Raw genomic sequence first — 22409 nt, 5'->3', positions numbered from 1 at the left:
GATTTTAGGACTCACACCTGTCTTGATTGCTGTCTCTTCCACGCTTTTTAATTTATTTATTTTTTTTTTTGTCTGCAGTCAGTTTTCTTTCTTGCCTTTTACATTTTCTCTGTTTTTGCCTTTCTGGAACCACATTTTCCCTTTCTTGGGGGAAGGTGTGTGTGTGTGTGTGTGTGTGTGTGCATTAGCACTTATTCATTTGGCTTCAGTTGCATTTTACACAAGGGTGCCTTTCAAGGGTTAACAGGGCTTTAACTATTTTACAAAGCTCAGTCTTTTAATTTAATCATGGCCATAAAAAAAAAAACTTCAAACAAAACCAAACTTTTCATTTCAGGCTTTTCAAGTGCCTCCTACCCATATGACACTGGGTAATCAGTCTCACTTTGCCTCCCACTGTGACGTCCCAAACACACAAAATGAGGAAAATTATGTTTTTGACCATTAAAGCATGTGAACATTTTTAAGTAGAAACGCAAAATACAAGTGAACCTTAAAATGAGAAAATTAGTTCCTCTTTGAGTTTGCTGTCAAAGAAAAACAATGAGTTTAGAGAGGCTCTCTGTCAGCTCATCACATCATATATCATTTGTCCAACCAATAATGTAAAGTATTGGTTACAGCAGCTTCAACACACTGATAGGGAGTTCACCACTGGGCTGGGAGAAAATTCTTTGGATCTGAGCCAGAAGGACAAATAAGTATTCAAGCATCTGTAGATGAGCTAAACTTCCTCCTCTATCCACCAGAAGGAAACAACAGGAGAGGGCATTCAAACTGAGGAAGAAATGAGGAGTCCTGAGCTGACACAGGCCAGTTGGAGCTTCTCACCAAACACATTTAGACAGCCTCTTCTCTTTTATTTGCCTTCGTTAAAACATTTTCAGTGCGTATTTTTCCCAGGACTGACTGGGAACTGTGGGAGTGAAGGACCTCAGTGTGGTAGCTCTGTGGCTCTGTGTTTGTCTCCAGGATGCCGACTGGGTTTCCAGGGTAGTGGGAGTAAGTTGTCCGAGCAAGGGGTGACCCTGACTTTCTCTTCGGCTAATTCCCTGAGCAGCTGATAGGCTGTGGGAGGGGGAGGCAGCGGATCCTTTAATCTGAAAGGTTATGGGAAGGGGAGGTTGAGGAAGCTTGGAAGAATGGATCTGGACAAAGTCACCCGAAAAAAGGTTCTGCTCTGCATTCATGGTGGTGTGTGTTGAGTTTGTGTCATGACCTGCACCATGCCATGTTCTTTCTTGTACCTATAAATGTTATTTTTGTACCATCATCATAAAGAAAAGGTGATTACAGTTTTGGGAAACAATTAAATCAAGTCTAATCTAAAATCACAAACTTGCCTCAAAGGGCTTTCAATTTTGAACAAGGATACAGCAAGAAGATATACCACTCTGATGTCTGTTTCGCTTCTTGAGACAGTTTGCAAAGCCTAGCACAATGACAAGACACAGGAGGAAGCAGCCAGCCTGTCTTGTCCAAATTTCAAAAGCCGTTTTTTTTTTTGTACACAAACACAAAATTTTGTCATCATCGTGAAGTTGCCAGACAACCAGCAGAAACTGGAGTCACTGCTTTCAGTCACTAGTTTGCCAAGAAGTAGTTAAATCACAATTTGTCATAATTACTTTTTTGTTTGTACAGATCAGACAAACAAGACATAGATTATTAATGAGCTTCAGAGGTGATGGTTGGTGGATTTTTATGTACTGGCTGCTGCCAGTTTCTATGCTGAGGCAAGCTAATAAACTCCTTCACATTTAGGCTTCATCCACAAAAAAAAAATTAAAAAATGACAATAGTCTCTATATACACAAGCGTTTTGGCATCACCGCAGAAATCTCTTTTCATACTTACATGCCTGTGAACGCATATCACATGACTGTTCTCGTACACTATGTTGTCAGTGGCTTGACAATTCGGGACAAATAGGACCTAATCAATAATTGGGTGTTGGTTTCTGTGTCAGCATTCTCAAAAGTCTCAGTTTTTGCCCATCCAGACTAAAATGCATTATTAGAATTTTTTAATTAAATTGGATTCTTCAGCATTTTCAAAGGTCACCATTTCAGCTGTTCAGTAATGCCAGAGTTGCATGGATGCTAGGTGTAAATGTGGCAAAATGTATGTGTTTTAAAATGAGATTGTATTAGTGTGGATGTAGCCTTGGACTAGACCCACATGGGAGGAGCATTGATCTTCTAATCAAACTCAAAGTGTAACTCTAACTTAATCTTCCAAAATGCCATTTTTTTCTTAAAGTGATAAATAACAAAGTACATCTTTCCAGTATAGTAGCCTATCACTTGAACATTGGCTCTATTGATGCAGAAACAATCAAGACAGAAACTCCTCATTTGTACTCCACTGAGTTTCAGCACAATAATCAGAGCCGTTCGCCTCAACAGAAGTTGAAGTTGCCGTTGGTATTTGGCTCATGACTTGCAGAATGAGGTTAGACCTGACGTTAAGGGAGCGGCAATAGCTAAAGGGTGAAACAAGTAGGCCTCCAACCAGGTCGACCAGGTTCGTCAGGTTCAAATTTCTCATCAGTTGGGGGAATCTCGTGAGGCTAATGAGTTTCACCTCAAACGCTGATATTAAGTGCCTCATGGACATACAGGAAATTCATTGTTAGTTCAAACAGTGAGTACATGTGTGTTTGCTTAAGGTGCCTCTTGGTTTTGGGTGACTGCTTATGAACAGAGAAAATGCTTCTATGGCCATTTAGAAGGAAGATCGAAGAGAGCAAGAATAGAAAAATGGTTTATAAAAGGGTAACTGTCTAAACTCTCCATCTCTCTGTGAGAACCTGAGCGGGGTTTCCAAGAGATGCTGTGGGAGTGCAGCATTCCTATTGGCTGACTCACCACCTCACACATTGCGCCGGCTGCTGCCACGTCCTCTGAGGAAAAAGGTCAGCCTGCTCTCCCTTCTCTGTCAGCAAGTGAGAAAAACGGACACAGCAACACGATGGACCAAAAAATATAATGCAGTGCAAAGCAGACTTCTTTCCATGCGATTGCACAAAATAGAAACACACAGCCTTAGTACACAGATCGATAAGGTGGCGTAAACATGTGCATGTCACCGACCTGTGAGTCATGCTCTGAGTCTGTTGTCACAGTGTGTTTTCTTCTGTCTTCCTGTGTGTGTGTGTGTGGGTGTGTGTGTGTGTCAGTGACGCTTCTTTTTCAACTGGAACATTTTTAGCCAACTTTGCCAGCATGACATTGTGAAAGAGAACACAGTGTATCATTGCCCCAGGCTAAGATAATTCCCTCTTTGAATAATCCTTCGGTTTGCCAAATCAACATTCTGGTATGACATTTTCTTTCACAATAACCACCAGGTTTACCAAGAGGTTGCAAGTAGTAACAGAGGAACCAATGATAATTCAAAGGCTGGGTGAGGATAAAGAGACCGGCTGCAGTGCGAGTACGATGAAAAATGCAATTAACCAGCATCAAATGTAATTAATTTTTTTTCACCTTTGCCCTTTGTAGTACTTCTCATCCTTCTCTTCCTGTCTGACTTAACAAATATTTGTCATAACCTCCCCTCCCACATGCATTCCTATTAGCTCCTCCCTCCCACACTCACTGCCTTCCCGTAAAGATGCTGCCCCACACACTTCCTCATTCCTGAAAAACCAATAAAGAACACTGATGTGGCAACACTCAAGCTCTTGCTTGCTAGTACTGGCTGTGTTCCTCCCCTGAGATCAGATACATGGAGGTAATGATGACACACTGCATTTCTTAACCCTGTTGTGTTGGATTGGCACTTGCAGGTGACTAATTCTGTGATTAATTATGATTGATGCTGCAAGAAAGTGATGCAGGTGCAGTAAACAGGTTTTATTGAGATATGACCTAATGTGTCATAGTGTTTGTTAGGACGGGCTTGATGAGTGATGCAGGACGGACACTGGGAGGCATCAACCTGATGCATGGTTTTGTTTGCTTTTTTCAGCAAACAAAATCAATGCATTTCAAGCTGGTTCTGTGTTTTAAAAAAATATGTACAAAAAATAGAAAGAAAGCAAAGCTAAAAGAAACTTGCCAAATGAGCACATTAGGAAACCGACCAATCAACAAAATAACCAAATCAATAAAAGAAAAAGACCACAGACTATATAAAAAAAAGTGAATCAATCCACAATGACGTCCCGCAGTGGTTTTGCATTTTAACCGTTTCTTTTTTGATTGTTTGGTTTTCTTTTGTTTGTTTTTTAGCCAGAAGTGACCATATTTGGATGAAAGGGAGGAGCTGTGAAGAACCGGAGGACAATATGCACGTATCCCGACCTGTGCAACTTGACTGCACACTGTGAAAGGGTCAAAGTTCCAAGACCAAAACATAGACAACACCCAAAAACAAGTTAACACATTGCCATTGTTACACTTTGCTACACCTCTATCCTGACTGACAGGTTGCTGTGGTAATGACTTGTCAAACACAAGGCAGCCACTCCCAGAAGAATACCCTGCTTCATTATCTATTTAATTCTAAATGGAGCTATAATTTACAAAATGAACATTATGTTGTATTGGAGAAGACTTGAAATTAGTGTTTGAGTCCATATGCTCATTAAGAAAATGTTTACTGAGGTAACAGCTCAATTGATAAGTATCTATACTATTTATACAAGGCTCTTTACAACCAATTTGCAACTTGTGGATTTGCCCCCTAGTGGCCATTAGAAAGAGTGCAGGTTTAAGGCTTCACTTTTCAGACTTGGAGGTCTACATCCACTTCTTTTATACAGTGTGGGGTGGAACTAAGGATATTGAGCATAACAATTGCTGCTTCCCGCAGGACTGCAGTTAAACTGACAGAATCCAACAATGAACTACTGATGAGCTTCTATACTGGCTTTCCGGAAACTCATCCTAAAAGCTGACTGGAATCTCTCACTTGCACCTGGCAAACATTTGGTAACTGAATAAATCAATGAATTAGTTTAAATGGTTTTTAATGTATGAGGCTTTTTTAGCTCTAATCTTTGCTGTATAAGTAGTCCTCATATGAAGTGAGCACACAACAAACTGTTGAGAAAGGCTCTGGTTGAAAGTTGAATATCATGAGTTCATGGTGTTTTAACTGGTTATGCACCTGGTTATGCACCAGTTAGCAGCTAATTCAAAGAAGAGCCAGCAGCCATAGATGTCCACAAATTAGGAAAACAATGAGATTCAGGAGCTCCTCACCCTCCAAGCAGAGGACAAGACCAGCCACCACATAACAGGGATGGTAAAGACTGTTATTGCCATGTTATGCCATTTTTATTGTCTAGAAAGGGCTATTGATGGGTATGTTATATTTCACACTGGAGGCAGTTGCTGTTGTGTCAAACACCATGCTGGTCACACTTCTTATGCTGCCACAATGACAGCATGCTGTCTAAAATCACATACTGGAGCGGCATGATGCCACCATTGTTTGGTTCTGTGTAGGTGACATAAAGAAGGGACTTAGACTTAGTGGCCCATTTGCATGGTCTCCTTATAAAAAGGGCTATGGTTTTATTTAGACTCTGCATTGTGCATTTAGTTGTTCATTTCATTGTTCATTGACAATTTAATGAAAGAGATGTACACCCTATCTAAACAATGCAGCAAGACTACAACTCCATTGAGCCGACTATATGGAACATGATAAATGGAAACTTAGCAACTACTGTGTTGTAGCAAGTATCCTCTAAGACAACCCTCTGGATGTTGAAGGCACTGTCTTTAAATTTAAAATACACTTATAATCCCTGAAATCAAAAATTAACTTGCTTTGGTTTTATCTGCTTTATATTTTATACACTAGCATATAGTCTGATTGTATGCACTCATTACATAATGAGTATTCCCGGTGATCAAGCCGTATGAGCCAGCACATTTTAAACATCTTTTGTTCCCCTCTTTAAACGGCCCATTTTCCAGCAGTGAATAAAATAATGCGATGAATTTCCCACTCTTGCACTGTTGGTGAGTTCAGGCTTCCCGGCTCCAGCCAGGCTGATAGTAACTGCTGAGTAGGGAGAGCCTGTCAGTAGCCACTGACCATCAATTACATAAGGCTCCCCCATCTGTACTCCCTGAACTTTCCATTGGGCTGTTTGTTAATTACTCATTAATAGCAGAGGAAACTGGGGATTATGTGGTCCGCAGTTTATAGTAATGGAGAACTCGAAAAGGTACAAAAACAGGAACTGACCTTGACTCTTCCTGCTGGCTGTTTGTGTGAGTGAGGCTTTACACTTCTGCTTCCTGTGAGCCAACTCAGGTGGACAAAGCTATGTGTGTGTGTGTGTGTCTATGTATGTGTGTGTGTGTGTGTATGTGTGTGTGCGCGTAGAATTTGGAATGTACATGGAAGTCATGGGAGTTGTTGAATGTGTTGAAATTGTCTGTCACCGTCTTGACTGTTACTGGCTCCATTCACAACAGTAGACAGGATATTATCATCACACAGTGGTGACAGAGCGGAGGGTGATAATTAACAGCAAACCATGCAAATAGGCCTACAGATGATATCAGTTTTACAAACATGAATGTAAGCACACTGTACTGTGAAACACAAGTAGTCGACACACACACAGTGCATTCAGACAGTGATAATGAGAGGTAGATATGCAAGTAAAATATTTATAGTTTTGTTTTGATAGAAAACATGAACAAAACAGTCTAATCTGAGGGAGCACAAGAAGAGAACAAATGTATGAGTACACATGAAAATTGCTTGTTATCAAGTCAATGACATGCTTGGGTAAGCTACGTTTTTGAAAAACACACACCAGGCTCAAATGAGAAACAAGACAAGCTGATCTCACAGAAGTACATGAAATGACCATGACCTCTTTATACAAAAATATGTGGTGGGGGCATGCACTGTGTTAAAATCATGTGCCGGCACCATGGAAACTCCACTAATGGAAAGTCCAACAAAAATCAATGGAACCGTGTGGTGGTGGACACAGAATCTCACTGGTTCAACAATATCATGCAATTGTTTTCATTCATTCATTCAACCTTTACTGAAATTTTAGGGAATCATTGATGGCAAGCCCTCATTTTCAATGATGTCGAGAGCACAGAAAGCACAAAGAACAAATGACAACAGGCTGAACACCATTTAAAACAGTTAGATCCAAAGTAACTGGTAATAATTAATCAGTTAAGTAATTGGTAATCATAGTATGAATGTACTTTCTAAGATGTCCCAGGTAGATGCAACAGAAAAACTAAAAGCAGCTTTTCCAAGTTCAAAATTTGTCTGGGGAACATTGAGCATTAAGTAATCACTTGAAGATGTAGAATAATTACTCTGTTTAATAAAGTGATGATGTATGCTGGCATGTTGCCATTTCAAAACTTTCTAAATGAAAAGATACCAATGCATATCTCTTCTCACATTCTCACAGATAGCAACGGATGGTGGTTTGTCACAGATCAATAAGTAGAATAATGGGCAAAAAAAGTCTGTGTATGAGGGTGGATGGACAGGTCAAACAAACACATGACTTTCACCCAGAAGACTGCTGTTTATGTCCTGAGTGATTTTTTTTTTTCCACTTTACACACCTTTACTTAGTTATATCACGTTATGTACTTACATCCCTTTATGAAATACCCGTTCTGTAGCCTACATCACAAAAGTAGTTCTTATAACTTAAAACACAATCTTTTTCTAAAACTAACCAAGTAGTTATGGTGCCTACACCCAAATGTGTCACCACAACATAATATAATATCAGCGTGCTAACATATTGACAGTGGCAATGCTAACATGCTAATGTTTAGCATATTGTCAACCATGATCAGCATCCTAGCTTAGTGTGTTGGCAATAAGAAAGAAGAAAGATTAAAGGCACTTTGGCATTTGCTTCACTTTTCAGATCCAGAAACAGACTCTTGGGACTGCTGCAGTAAATAGGATTCATCATCTGACGATCATGAATGTCTGTACAGAATGTATTGGCAAGCAGTTCAACGGGTGATAAGATATTTCAGTCTGGACCAAAATGGTGGATTGATTGTTCAAGTGACTGACACAACATCCCAGCAGCCATGCCACAAGCACGGCTAAAAACAGGTTTATTTTTGCTTTGTTTATTTTTAGCATTTTCTTGTTGCAATTTAATTTTAACAAACAATCACTTCAATGAGTGTTTGTTCGACTCAAGGGAGAGAGACTTATTTTAGCACAGTTATGAGTGTGATGCCAGTAATTCTTACATGTTCCTGGATGGAAGGTAATAAAGGAAAGCTGACGCCAGCTGTTGGCTTAATTCATCTATGTTTTCTGGCATCCGGGGAGGAAAACCAACACTTACACCACAATAGGATATTGGAAGTCGTGGTCTTGGTAGCGGATATAAAAAGCGAAGGTACAATGAGAGTCAGGGGGCACTTGTGTCAGCCACTGACAGCGGCGCTTTTACTTCCAGCTATACTTGTCAATAGGATGTATCATATATGGTGAAAAAAACTGTGTATTCCACGTGTCCTCTCTGTGTCTCGGCATGTTTAGTCAGAGGATAAGTCCACACGCTACCCAACACAGAGTAATGCATTTTACAGGCAGCTGTTTTTGATTAACCACATCAACGCACACAAATATTCTAGTCTCGCTGACGTCATTGCTGCCCAAACCGCCTTCTCTGCAGAGCCGAAGCAGAAGAGTGCACGGTGACTCTGACCCATTTCCATCCTGTTATGACCCACTTCCTGTCTCTCTTCCCCTGTCCGATGCCTATGCAACACACTCTAATCCACACACTCGCTACTCACACTTAAAAGAGAGAGGTCACTGGCTATGTGGGCCAACGCTTGCATAACTGGCTTATTACACTCCGAATGTTTGGTCTGGAGCTGGATTGTGAGCAGTTAGAACTGGTTCCACTGAATTATAGTCTTATCTTGACCATAAATCTAATGAAATGTAAACTACAAGGAACAGGATCTTAATCTATGAGTAAATTGGTTTCACTACAGTTATCTTTGATTGACACCGGCTGATGATTTATGTGTGCAAACTCTTGCAATCATATCGTGAGCAATCACATTGGAACTTATTGGCTGAAAGTAAAAGTCAAATATGATGATCATAACAGATAGTCAACTGGGTATTGGTTTGAGCTTCCTATAATATTCATAGAAAAAAATTGATTGAGGCGATCCTCATTTGAGGAATGTTAACTAGGCTAATTGCCAAAATTCACATCAGTAACCTCACATTCACCCTCTCCCTGGGACGACAGCTTCAGGGAACAAAACACAGAGGTATTTTTCTCTAGCTGTTCTGGCAGTTAAACAGCCGGTGCTGGAGTGTTTCCTGTGGGAGATTCTCTGGTGCTGACGGACGCCACTGACAATGACCCCTGTCTCTGTTTGACGACTCGGGCCACTTACTGGAATGTGTCACGCTTGCAAGTCAGCACCAAAGATTTCAGGAACGAAAACAGGATGTGAACAAAATAATAGAGACTTGACTGAAATCAGTGGTAGTGTTTGAAGCCGGAGTAGACTGAATGAGATGTTATGTAAGAGATAATGTAACTTTCGCAATTGTACTGGATGATGCAAAGTGAGACATTATTCCGTACTTATATACAGTAGATGTGATCCTTACTTACATTGTGCCCTCTGAAAATTAGATATAAATGCGTTCATTCATTTTTAGGAATCAAAAAGTTAAATAAAGATAAACTGTGCTTTTATCCACCTCTTGTTTGAACATGCATAAAGACTCAAAGATTAACAACCGAATGCTGACACTGGGGTCTGACAAAACTTTTTCATTGGTTTAACTAAAAAGCCAAAAAAGTCTATACACAGTCCAATATGTTAGCATCATAAATGAGTAACTACACTCATTCAATTTGAGAGTTTCAGTACGAGCACCCTTTGTCTTGTTAGAGACAAAAAGATAGAAAATTAATCGTCCTCTTCTTGAATCGTTGCATGTAGGTCATAAAGACATGATAATGATTCATAATATAATAGATATCATCGCAGTTTAGACAGCCAGTGGTGGAATGTAACAAATTACTATACTCATATAGCTCAATATAACAAAGTACTAAACTCATTAACATTGCTCAGCCCCTCCATTATATTTGAATTGCATCAAGTCATGCAAATTCAACCAGTGCCCATGCATTCCTTTCAACCTTGCAATGTTCATGCAAATTTAACTAACCATCATAGTTTTCTATAAGTTACACTAATCATAGCAGTCCCCCACACAGCATCAGCAAAATCACTTCCTTGTTTTTGGTTGTGAAGAGGCATGCTACCCTAACGTCTCATATTTCCCATCCAAATTAAGTGTTTATAAAAACAATGCAAGGGAATTCCATGATTTTTTGCTTGCAAGCAGAGGTAAATTGTTCGGCACCGGGTGCAACTTGGGGTGGAACACAAACAAAAGCCACTGAGTGGACAAACACTTTGTGCATCATGCACTTTGATTGGCTGCTGAACACTACAGGAAACAATAATGTCACAGCTCAAATATGACAGATTACTCTCCCTCTCTCTCTCTCTCTCTCAGCTACACATAGACAACAGACAAAACAAATTACCATGACAGAGTTTATTGTATCCAGACCTATTGAAAGTGCTAAAAGAATGAGTTGTATTGATTATGCATGGTGGATTGATGGTGTTGATCCGGCACCTCCCACATTGAATCCGCAACCTATTCAATAGGATTCATCACCTCCTGCGTTTTGTTTAATATTTAGTTACATGTCTTGTTAGCCTTTAGTTCCCATTGAAGTTACACAAAAATCCCTTGTTTGCATATTTTATTTGCATTTTAAATCAGATTTTGAATGAGAGAGAGAAAGAGAGAGAGACAGGGCACTTGTGCGCAGAGCAACTATGGTTTGAATTAAGATAGTCTGCCCTCAGTGGCAAGGAGGAAACAGGTAAAATGGCAAGATGACAACGAAGTTTATTGAATTTCCTCAAACCAGCCAGCCAATGGGACCCTAAGCAGGCCAAAATCATTTTGGCGCATCAACAGTATGAGGATGGTGTTTGCAAAAGGGCATAGAACTGTGCAAAACATGGGAAGTGAATAAACAAGCAGGGGAGAGGAGGCTGAAGGCTCTGTGGATGTTTTGTGGTCTGTTTTGGAAAAATAAGCATGAAAGTAGGAGGGATTTTTTGTTGTTGGTCTCTGCTGCTCATTATTGACACTGGAGTGTTGGTGCGGCGCTAACCCTAGTACTGATACAGGATGGAGGTACAGATAGGCAGATGTCATTTAGCCTGCTTGATCTTCATGGTTCAAAATAAAAAAAAATCAACCATGATTTCTAGTTTTACCACCTTTGTAGAAACCTGGCTGAAGGTAGAAGACAGAGTTATGAGGGAAAACAGGCACTACAAACTGTTGTTTCCATGCATCTCATCCTGCTGATTTTGAGTGAACAGAATGGTCTGCTTGATACATTTATATAAATATCACTGTGAAATGTCCAGATATCAGTACTTAGGCCTGTCTGGTTCTCATCCATCAAAATAGTGTTGACACTCTAGGACTCACATAAACTCTGTAGCCTTGTTTACCTTGAATGAACTCTGCAGATCTGCTGGTGTGTTTTAAACTGTGTGTGTAAAGCATGTCTTTGGTTTTATTGCCACCCCATGTTCAGCCTATGAAACTGCAAGCTGAGTGTTCAGATAATGAGCGAACTGTCAATCACGGTAATTCCACTGTAAATCCCTGCATCATTGTGTTCGATGCTCTTTGTTCTCAAAAAGTGATCAGCAGCTTCATTAAGCACCATTTCTCCCCCATGCCTGCGTGGAAATAGAGATGTCTCAAAATTCATGTAAAAAGATTTTTATAAAGAGTTTTTTTTTCATGATTATTATATATAACTTTTTTTTTCATTGATACAACATGTATGCATTATGACTCTGTACCTCACATAGGCTCCCAAAACTCCTATTTCACTGCAAACAGTGGAGAGTTTGACTGGAAGTCCTCTGCTCAGCAGGATGTTTTGTTCTGTTCTGGGTTGGATTCTGTCCATCAGAATATAAGCAGCTCTCCTTTCATCACCTTTAACCTCCTGTAGTGCTCTAACAATGTCCTCTCCAAAATAATTGTTCCCTGAGACAGTGAAGCAGAGACAAAGACATGCATCAGATATAGATTATTATGTTCATTAGAAGAGTTTGTGGGCTGAAAAAAATCTACTATACTTTGTCCATTGATTGAAAGTACTGTGAATTCAGCTTCTGTCTGCCCCCCTGCTGACCAGTGCTGAAATGTATCAAAGTGCATTAACTATTTAAGGTATAAATTTGAGGTACTTTATTTTACTTGAGTGGTTTAGAAAGTTGCATGAGTGTTCATGCAACTTTCTACTTCTACTCCACTGCACTTCAAAAGGAAATATTGTACCTTTTATCCATTATAATTTTTTTTAACTTAAGTTGCAAGTTACTATACCAATTAATATTTTGCTCACAAACCATATGGAAATATACAAGTGCAGTTGACACAATTAGTCAGTTGATTAGGAAATTATTGCTGACTGTTTTGATGATTGTTAAATAATTTTTCATTACAAAAACATTTCATGGTACCAGCTTCTCGAAAATGAGGACTTTCTTATTATCCTTGTAATTATTTTAATTGATTAAAATAACATTTTCAATGCTGGACTTTTACCTGTGACTGCGTATTTTTGCAGTGTGGTATTAGTACTTTTACTTTAGGAAGATATCGGAATACTTCTTCGACCACTGCTGCTGCTGACATTTATGGCATCACGCATTTTGCCATGTCTGTTTTGGTTGTTTTTCCCCCCTGTGTTGACACTTTGGAAAATCACGTTTACTCTCTTCATTTAATAATGAGTACATTTTACTAATGCAGAATTTCTTCTTCTTACAGCCTTTTTCGGTGGCTCCTCTCCAATTCTTGGGCATGTGCCACGCTCTGCACACCACACAACACCTGCCCATATATAGTGTTCAGGGGGCATTAGCTATGCTATCAGGTGACTTATTATCAAGTGGCATTCATTGTTGAGAGCACCTGATTTGAATCATGAAGAACTTGTGGTGCATCTGGAGTGGTCTTTTTTTCTCTTAACAGTAAATTAAGAGAAAAGATATGACAGAACTTTAAGAGAATTTTGCTGTAAAAGTTGCATTAAGAGAAATATCAATATATATATCATGTGCTAGTTTGGGTTTTTTTTAGAGGGTATGCTGATGTTAACTTACCACCTCCTTCTCTCTGAGGCTTCAGGACAAACTTATCTGGGTTGGCTAAAGCCATGGACACTGCCTGATCACCCTCTGGACCCTGGAACCCAATAAAGTTTCACAGTAAGTTTATTTTGTGATAGATATGGTCTTAAAACAATACAAAACAAGAACACCACACTAAAACCAGCAGTTTAATACAGCAGTCCTACAGTAAATCCTACCTTCATATGTTATAATGTTCAGTTATAGAGAGGTGTTGATACAACTGTACAACAGTGTGTGAAACTGTTGAACCCCATTCATATCAAGTTTTTTGGTCGTTATGTTTATATATCTCAGTTACATATAAAAGTTACATATTTGAAATACAACTCTGTATAATTCAAAACAATTCAACAGCACCACCAACTGTAACATCAAAAAGACCATGAAGGTGAGCAAGCACCTCTCTAAAAAAGTCTGAAATTATTAGTATAACTGATATTAGGGCTCCCTCCTGTCTGTTCTGGTAATGTATTTGAATTTTCTATTTGTGTGTCTTCTACCAGTCATATTCTGAGATGACCTGAGACCGCAGATCATCTATAATCTGCTATCAGGCACTGTGTGTCTTTCTTTGAAACTGCAAAGCACCCATGGGTGCAGGTTTCTAAATATTCTAAACATTGGCTTTGCAAATATATGATGATGTGGAAAATGCTGCCAGGTGTGACCGCTCCATTTACACCTGTGTGTTATTTTCTCACCATGTCTAGTGTGTAGAGGCCGGCAAACGTTGCTCTGACCTGCTCCACCACTTGGGGCTGGTCGGGGAAGAACTTCTCCAGAACTCCAGGTCTGGCGAGCACCTGCTGGACTTTCTTAGTTCCAGCCAGGTGAGTGCTGATATCTGGACACTTCACAGCCAGAGAGCGCTCCATCAGAAGACGAGCATCCCAAGCCTACACCATACATGAATTCTCTATTAGAAATTATTCGCAACTGGAAATATTTCTCTTTATCAACTCAACGTTTTTTTTCTCACTCTTTTTAAGGAGAAAGGACTGATGATAAAGAAACACTCAACATAAGTCATCAGGTGCCAAAAAATGTTTTTAAATTATGTGACTCGATATTTCTGTGATGTATCCTGATAATATTTTACATGAAAATAGTAGACCCTGGTATATGTTGCTTTCGATAGGATCTGGGGATGCAGTGACGTTATTACATTGGTTTTAGTTGTTGTTGTCTTTAGTCCATAGTGAACCTGATGTCCAGCCCCAGTTCTGGGTGAGCTTCTGTCTCACATTTATGAGTTTGATTTAGAAGCTTTCTACCACTTTGTAGTCAAACATTGATTAATGCAGCTTTAAAGCTGCTAGATTATTTTTTACATTAACAGTGGATGTGTAATGTGAAAGAAGTCCCTCATAGTGACAGCCCACAAATAATTATCACTCTGCTCTGCAGTTCCACTTAGTGCTCTAGTGTCTTTAAACTTCTTGTTTTGATTTTCCAGCCCATAACTTTACCATTTTGGTTCATTGTCACCACTACTGTACATCACCTGACCAGTGCCACCTAACAATCAGACAAAGATCAGACAGACTCTGATCAGACAAATATGGATGGGGTCCTGCTACAGCAACTAGAGTTATATTTGGCATTATCAGGGCATTAGACAGTCATGTTTATTGTTTTGCGGCGATGGAAGAGAGTCAGGTGACATAACAGTGGTCTAAAGAAAGAGAAGGAGAGAAAGAAAGGGAGGTCAGTCAGGGTGGTGGTCAGAGGAAACACAGGACTTTCACACAGGAGACCGGGAATCATGTCCCATGTAAAACCAAAAGGTGAGTTAACAGTGACTTACTTTAAGAAGGCTATGTGAGGTATGTCAAGTGGCATACCACTGAATGGAGTGATAACATTCCAGAAGGGTGCAAATATTTCCCTCAGCATTAGTGGATAGCAAAGCAAAGCTAAAACAAAAGTGAGTATTGGACTTGACATATATCAGGTGTACAAAAAAATTATTGTGCACGAGGAATGCAAGTACATGACTGTTGCTTCCAACCTTATAAGGTGATAACATGTTAACATTCTGTTTGCAGCTTGTCTCTGCTGCCCCCAAATGTCAAATAAAGTATTGCAGTCTTTAAGTATGTAAAGAATGTTCATATCTTACCTGTTCAGTGTAGTGGCCTGGCATGTAGCCATGGCGGTAGTACACTACAGCTACCTCCAGTCCATCTCTGCAGAGTTATAGTTAAAAAGTGTTCAGGGATGTCAAGGGATAACTAACAGGTTAACTTTTGAGTGGTTACACATGTCTATAGTTTGATATTATTACACTTTAGTTTACTGCACTGCACCCTACCTGGGTCTGGTGGGAACTTGCAAGCTAGCGGCATGGCTCATTTTGGCGAATACCACTTATGCCACCATTTTGACCCAACAGCATTGCTGTGGAAATATTGTGCCCATGCTTCAGTTGTCCCCGGGCTTGCCTCGGTGAATAAGTTGCTCCATTTGAGCTGTTAAACCCCTTAAGCTCTGCTACGACTGTAAGCAATGTCAGCAATGCTAGTGGTGCCAACATACAAGGCTAAAAGGGATTTAGCTGTCAAAGTGAGGCTGCTTACTCACCATGGCGATCTCTTTTTTGCTGTTGTAAGAACCAGTTAGTTACCAGTCTAGAGTGTCAGCCTTTGAAAAGCAAATGAACAGAAACTGACATTTCTAGTTATGACATGCCCGAAATATCATCAACAAGATTAAAGGAACTGATGAATTTTGGCTTGAACAAAATAACTATAGAATTACTGTGAGGGTCAAAGCATCAACCAGCCACCCTTGCTAGTAAAATGAATCATATCAAGTTGAAGGGAAATTTCCAATATTTTATGAAACACATTAAATGCATGAATGACAATTTTGTGTGCACTGACAGCCGGGCTAGAGCTAGTCCGGGGAAACAGCTAACCTGGCTCTTTCAGAAAGTAAGGCATTCCTCCAACCAGCACCTCTAAGGCTCTCCATTTATATTAAAACTCTGCCCTTCACATATGCCATGATAATCTCTATCATTCACAGATTTCACAGTTCTAAAAATAAATGTCTACTTACATGAACAAGTTTTTGTCGGCATCAAGAGATCCTCCTCTGGCTACCTCATTAAATTTTCTGCGGATAACAGTAATATTCCTGCACAGAACAAGAGAAAATCCTATTCTTTATATTAAAAAACAGAGATCTATAAAGTTTCTGATCAAGTATTGTGGTGTTTTCAAGCATCTTTTTAGCCCCCCACCTGTTCCAAAGCTCTTTCTCAATAATACGATGATCGAATTTGGAAGTCTGGAAATCCTCAACCAGAAACAGGATTACTGCCCTGCAGCAGGGAAGTCAACTTTATATTCATTTGTATTTTTTTAACAATCATAGCAAAACAAAAAAGTATGTGCTGATCACACATAATTAACCAAAACTTGACATTTTAATGTCAATGAGATCTTCTTTCCTTCTTAAATTTTGTTGATACTTGGTTAAATTCAACCATCAATACACTTACTTCTGTTGGCCGTAGAGCTCCCAGGCCTTGGCGAGAGCACCCATCATTGTGGGAGTCCTTTTGATATCCTGGATACACTCGCTCTCTTCCAAAAGACCAGCTGACCTTAGTATGTGCCTGATAAATCAGAGAGGACCATTATTATGCATAAATTGAGATTACAGATGTAGCAAGGAATGAGCACAATGAGTTGTTTTAGAATGTATGACACCATTCTCACCGTGCATGGTAATTAATCTTTACAGCAAATATACATTTAGACACATGGATGAAGAGATGAACAGAGCTGTCAAATGATCGCCACTTGCTGGTAGTTGAATCAGATATGGTGTGGGCGTAGGCGTAGGCTGCTGGTAAGACCTTCTAAACTCAAACATGTCGAGTGAGGATGAAGTGGTAATGTCTGGCTGAGGAACCATGTCTGTGAGATCTTCAACTCTAACCTCTGACAGACACCCTCTCAGAGGTTAGCAGTGCTCATCATATATGATTCTATTACTGCACTGCCCCATGAAATGTTTTCAAATACATATTTTAGTGTACTGTTTCACTGTAAAATCAGAAAGTTTGAAAGCATTCAAGCCAAAATGAAGTATTGCCCAATGTCTTTCTTTTTAAAGCTAAACAGCTAAACAGAATAGTTTCTTGTAATAGTGTGTTAAGTTTGTAGACTATTATGTAATATCATTCAAATATCTTGTCAAAACACGAAAAACAACCTTTACAACAAGGGCATAGCAACAATATGCTTCACCAGAATTACAATCTCGAATATATATTCTATATTCTCGCTTAGTTCTCTTCGGCGGCACCTACGTCAATAAACAGGATTTGCAGGTGGTTTTTGGATTTCACTTCAGAGAAATCCAAACAGCGTTGCCCATGTGACGCCAGTCAGTTGGCATTTGGCCTTCTCTGTTTGTTCACTCTTTTTTTTCTGTCCATGGCAACTGTTTACTTGCAACGCAGAGACTGAAAAAAGCGTTATGCCCCTTCACAAACAAGTGAGTTGAAGAGCAAGTCTGTTGTGTTAGCGCCGCCTATGCCCAACCCCTACTAGGTGATGGACAATGCGTTACTGATTGCTTGTGATTTTTTTTCTGGGAATGTTGCCACAGACATCTGTAACACTGCAAATACAAGGGCTGTCATCGACAATCACCATTGTGAATTCTCAGGAAGGATTCTATATGTTCTTACATACTTGTGCATCACAGGGAGACGGTCAGCCATGCCAAAAGCACCAGCAGCAATAGTGTTGATCTCTATCTGCTTCAGGGAAGGAGTGCCATCCTCCCTCTGAGTCATCATGTAGTCGCACCGGTTTAAACCAACCACTATGGACTGGAAATAAAATATATAGTTCAAATCAAACTCATGAAATCAACCACAAAAGACACACCTGCACAAATAATCATTTCACTACAAACATAACATAGGACATTATAATAAAAACTATATCACATAAACCTATATCATATCATCACTGGCAAGTGTTTTACATCTTGACAGTTTGGTTTGTGATAGCAGACACATGTAGGTTGTTTGCCTGAAAATGTTATAGATGTAGGTAGCCAAATATCTGAGTAAAAGAGTGAAAATGAAAAATGTTACTTTTATGTTAACTCTTCTCCTATTCTTTAGATGTAAAATAAGAAAATGTGTGACCTGGCCATCATGTTGGAAACAGTTAATAATTGTACCAAAGCATAAGGCATTTTATTTAAAAAATAATAATATTATGTTTAAAGTGTGCAAATACTGTTTCGCAGTCAGGTTATTTACATCACTGTATATCAAGTTTCTTACCTGTCTCCGACCCTCCTGCTGCACTTGTTTGTATATGCCAAACAACTTAGCTGTGAAATCATCTGCCTGAATAGTTCTGTGATATAGGAGATAAATCATCAAAGCTTACACATCAGTGATGGAGCCCTTTTGTGTGATGCATCATCAAACCTCATCAAAAATATGTGTACAGGGTTTTATAGAGAATAAAAAAACAAACTTTAAACATAAACAACATGTGACTAATCCATGTGACTAAAATTCCCCCCTCGTACCCTGCAAGAGCCTCTTCCAGAAAGTCTGGGTCCTGGCTGACCTTGTCCACCAAGGTGTTGACGTGAGTCTGCACAGCCAGAGCCTGGAGGAGGAAGGCTTTGGGCACAGGAGTGGAGAAGAGTGTGAATGGGGCGTAGGTCACGACCTGAAAGCATGACAGAAATATAGCGACTCACAACCAAGACAGAAAAAAAATATAAATATTTAGGGCAATCAAGAAATACTGGGAAAAATACCTTTTACATTTGAACACGAAATGCGAATAATTCGGGTTTGAAATACAAATGATCAACTGCATGGACATACATTCACAGATGAAAGAGAAGATATTGTGGAGCTGTGATTGGTTTTTCCTTGTCACATGACGTGGTGTGCGTTGCTGCATTCCAAAAGTAAGTTAAAAAGTATGTTAACCTCAGGGCATTGTCTTCACTCTTACTTATGGCCGCGCCTTCTGTGCATCTACAGCGAAAACAATGAATTTGAAGGTGCAAAAGATGCATCACAAAAATTAGGATAATTGAACTTTTTTACGCAATAGAAATAAGTAATCAAAATTCTTAATGTAGGTGGTGTTCCCCTTAAAACGGTGACATGAAGGGAATTTCGTCATGCCACTGGCAAGCTGCGGCTGCAGCTGCAGCCCATAAGAACCACAGACGATAATGTTGCATATTAACACAATAAAAAATTATTATAAAATAAAAAACTAGATTTTTGAAATCTAGTTTTAGTATTTTTCTTTTATTATTGTTTTTGGGTTAAATTATAAAACTGATTATAAATAATAATAGTCATTCATTCCACATGTTTGAAAATGGTTTGTTGGCTTATTTTAAGTTAAACTGTGCATGTTTCACCAATGCAATACCCACAATGCACTGTGTGTTCTATATGTGTATATATATATGTATATTTCTTGATTCTATTTTTGCTGGGCAAACATTTATTGACAGCCTCTCTGCAGTCATCAAGTGGTTGTGTTCATTTACTCTTCTTTCTGAGGATTTTGTGTTGATGATGATTTTGTGTTGATTGTCTTAGTTGTAGTTTGTTCGTTAAATTGTTGATTTAAATCTCAATCGGTTTACCCTAATCAATAAACTTTTACAACAACAATTTAAAAAAAACTCTGTAATGTCCTGCATGGTCTGTTATCTTGACTTGATTTTAGCGTGTAACTCCCCGCAGTTCCTGGACCCCAGGCTCACATGGGAGTCTCTGTCAGCCTCTAATGGAAACCAGTACCTGAAAATGGATTCAAAACTTGCAAACAATTAAAACAAATCTGTGTGGTTGCTCCTACCTCAGATGAATTGGGCGTCTCTTGTGTACGCATAACAAACCCATGTTGAAAAGCCAGCATTTTTGCCTCTTCCACTAAATCATTTAGTCTGTCCTGATCTGAGATCAGTTGCTGGAGAAAAGCCTTGGTTGCCATCACGATAAGCCTGTGAGGTAAAACACAGCAACGTTTCAGGAAACAATTTGACATTATAGCTGTTGTGCAGCAGTGAAACTGGGCTGGGCATTCTGAGGAGGAAGATAAATAAGAACTGCAGGGATTGTGTACTGTCAGCAGAACTGTCCAAAACAAAAGTATTTATAGCTTCTTAAATTAAGAATACGTGAGAAATGGTGTGTTTCTAATAATAGGCCTTTTCCACAGAGGACATTTTGACATGACACAGAGGAAATAACAGATGCATAAATAAAGAAGTGAATGATGGCTTAAACAGAACTGAGCCACCGTTTGTGTTATTAGTATCTCCTGAGCTTTTCCTACTATGACAAGTCAAAATAGCCATTTATTCTCCATCACCCAGGGCTTTTACTCACAACTTTATACACAGGGGGCAAGTCATGATCGTGTTGAGCTACTTGCTGAGACTAATATTGGCATGCTAAAACGTTAACATTGTTTGTACTTCATCTAGACAACATGGAGATATCTGAGATTTATTCTTCGAATGACTGATTGCTCCATAAGACAGACTGATGTTTAAACATGTTTTAGATGTCTTCTGAGACTTCATTTCACTTGCACTTGTCAGCTTAATGTACAGTAATTACCATGGGCTACGGGTTATGTAGGATATTGAATTCAATTTTTGTTAAATAAAGGAAAAGAAACAGAGTTGTTTTTAGTTTTGAAATTCTCTTTGGTAGCTTTTTTCTCAACAAAACTATGTCACTGAGACATAACTGAGCTCAATTTAACATCAGTGAGAGATTCACAGCACTGATCTTTCTTTGACTTAAATAATCTGCTCTTAAGAAAACAGCAAGATATAAAAGAAAACTTGGCTTACAAAATAAGCCAGCGATTTCAGAATGGTTTCCTCAGTGATCGAATTCAGGTCCGAAGACGGTGTATTTTATGTTCTTACAGTTGTCTCACTTCTTAGAAGCCTCGAGGCACAGCGGAAAAACTGCCGCTGCTACTTTTTTTTTTAAATCTTCATTGAAGGTGAAACAGATCAGAATTTAGAACTCTCCTAATAAGAAGCCGATTTATTTCTGATTAGACAAAGAAAAGACATTTGTCCGCAGCAGAAGTTTTGCTGTGGGTGTGCCACATATACATGCCTGCAAACATATGGCACCCCTACACTCAGATTATCCTGCATGATCTCTTACCTGTTTACATTGCATTTTGAGTATTCAGTGCTTATAGTTTAGATTAGATTTTCACTGATAACTTTTTTATGAAGATCAGTCTTTGATCATCTTTTGTTTTTTGAACAGCTCCTTACAGCCTCTGTCTTATGACAGACTATGTCATAAATCTATCCGTTGTCAAATAGAACAAACATAAAACGTCAAATAGAAAATACTCCCATTACTCACCCTCTGTCGTAAAAGTTAATCCGGAATATACTACTTTCTAGTTTCTAACTCTATTTTTTTCTGGATTCACAACTCTGAAATTCAGTTATTAAATAGCTGGTTATTATCTCATAAACCATCATCTTCAACTTTGTGCAGGAATGAGATCCAACCCCTTCAAGTAGGTGGCAGTTTAACACCTTTTTTTCTTAAAGAAACAGAAACAGAGTTCAACAACCTCAGCTCCTTGAACTGAAAGACTTTCCAAAAAAATGACCCTCTTTGCTTTGTGTGAAAGCTAGAGCCTTCAGAGGCAAATTGTTATTTGTGATATTGAGCTTTATAAATAATATTGAATCGAATTAAATTGAATTGAGGGAGATTGTACTTTATATTCTACACAAATTAAGAAGGAAATCAAGTAAACTGGTCATAACTTTTCATCACCCTTGAAAAATTTGGTTTCGGAGAGTCCCTTCAATGGATCAAAACACTTTGTAAGTGACCCTCTGGATCTGTTATTGCCAATGATTTTGTCACAGAGTGACCAGGAGAGACTTGTTTTTGTTTTGTTTATTCTGTGTGGGATTTCATCGTGTTTTCAGTTTGCAGTGTGTGTTGTCTGACTATTTGAAATCCACCAGAGTGAAGTCTGCATCCTGTGTCTGGAGGACTCCCCTGCAATTTGGCACACCAGCAGCCAGTTACTAATCGTCCCTCCTTGTGGT

The 22409-nt window shown here is 39.1% G+C and overlaps 1 protein-coding gene across 1 annotated transcript; it reads right to left on the bottom strand.

Annotated features, from left to right (window-relative positions):
* Positions 1 to 10578: 10578 nt before the first annotated feature.
* Positions 10579 to 21829, bottom strand: LOC121947025 (glutathione synthetase-like). The gene is made up of 13 exons (XM_042491893.1): positions 21703 to 21829; positions 20159 to 20303; positions 18852 to 18997; positions 18598 to 18673; positions 17993 to 18132; positions 16789 to 16905; positions 16528 to 16608; positions 16344 to 16421; positions 15403 to 15469; positions 13982 to 14176; positions 13251 to 13332; positions 11937 to 12126; positions 10579 to 11810 (listed from the first exon to the last, which is right to left on the bottom strand). The coding sequence occupies exons 2-13, from the start codon at positions 20291 to 20293 to the stop codon at positions 11687 to 11689; spliced, it is 1431 nt and encodes a 476-aa protein (XP_042347827.1). The 5' UTR covers positions 20294 to 20303; positions 21703 to 21829; the 3' UTR covers positions 10579 to 11686.
* Positions 21830 to 22409: the final 580 nt, after the last annotated feature.

Source organism: Plectropomus leopardus, chromosome 8, assembly GCF_008729295.1.
Source record: "Plectropomus leopardus isolate mb chromosome 8, YSFRI_Pleo_2.0, whole genome shotgun sequence".
Lineage (NCBI taxonomy): Eukaryota > Metazoa > Chordata > Actinopteri > Perciformes > Serranidae > Plectropomus > Plectropomus leopardus.
The sequence above is the reverse complement of the archived record's forward strand: the minus strand, read 5'-3'. Positions and strand labels throughout refer to the sequence as shown.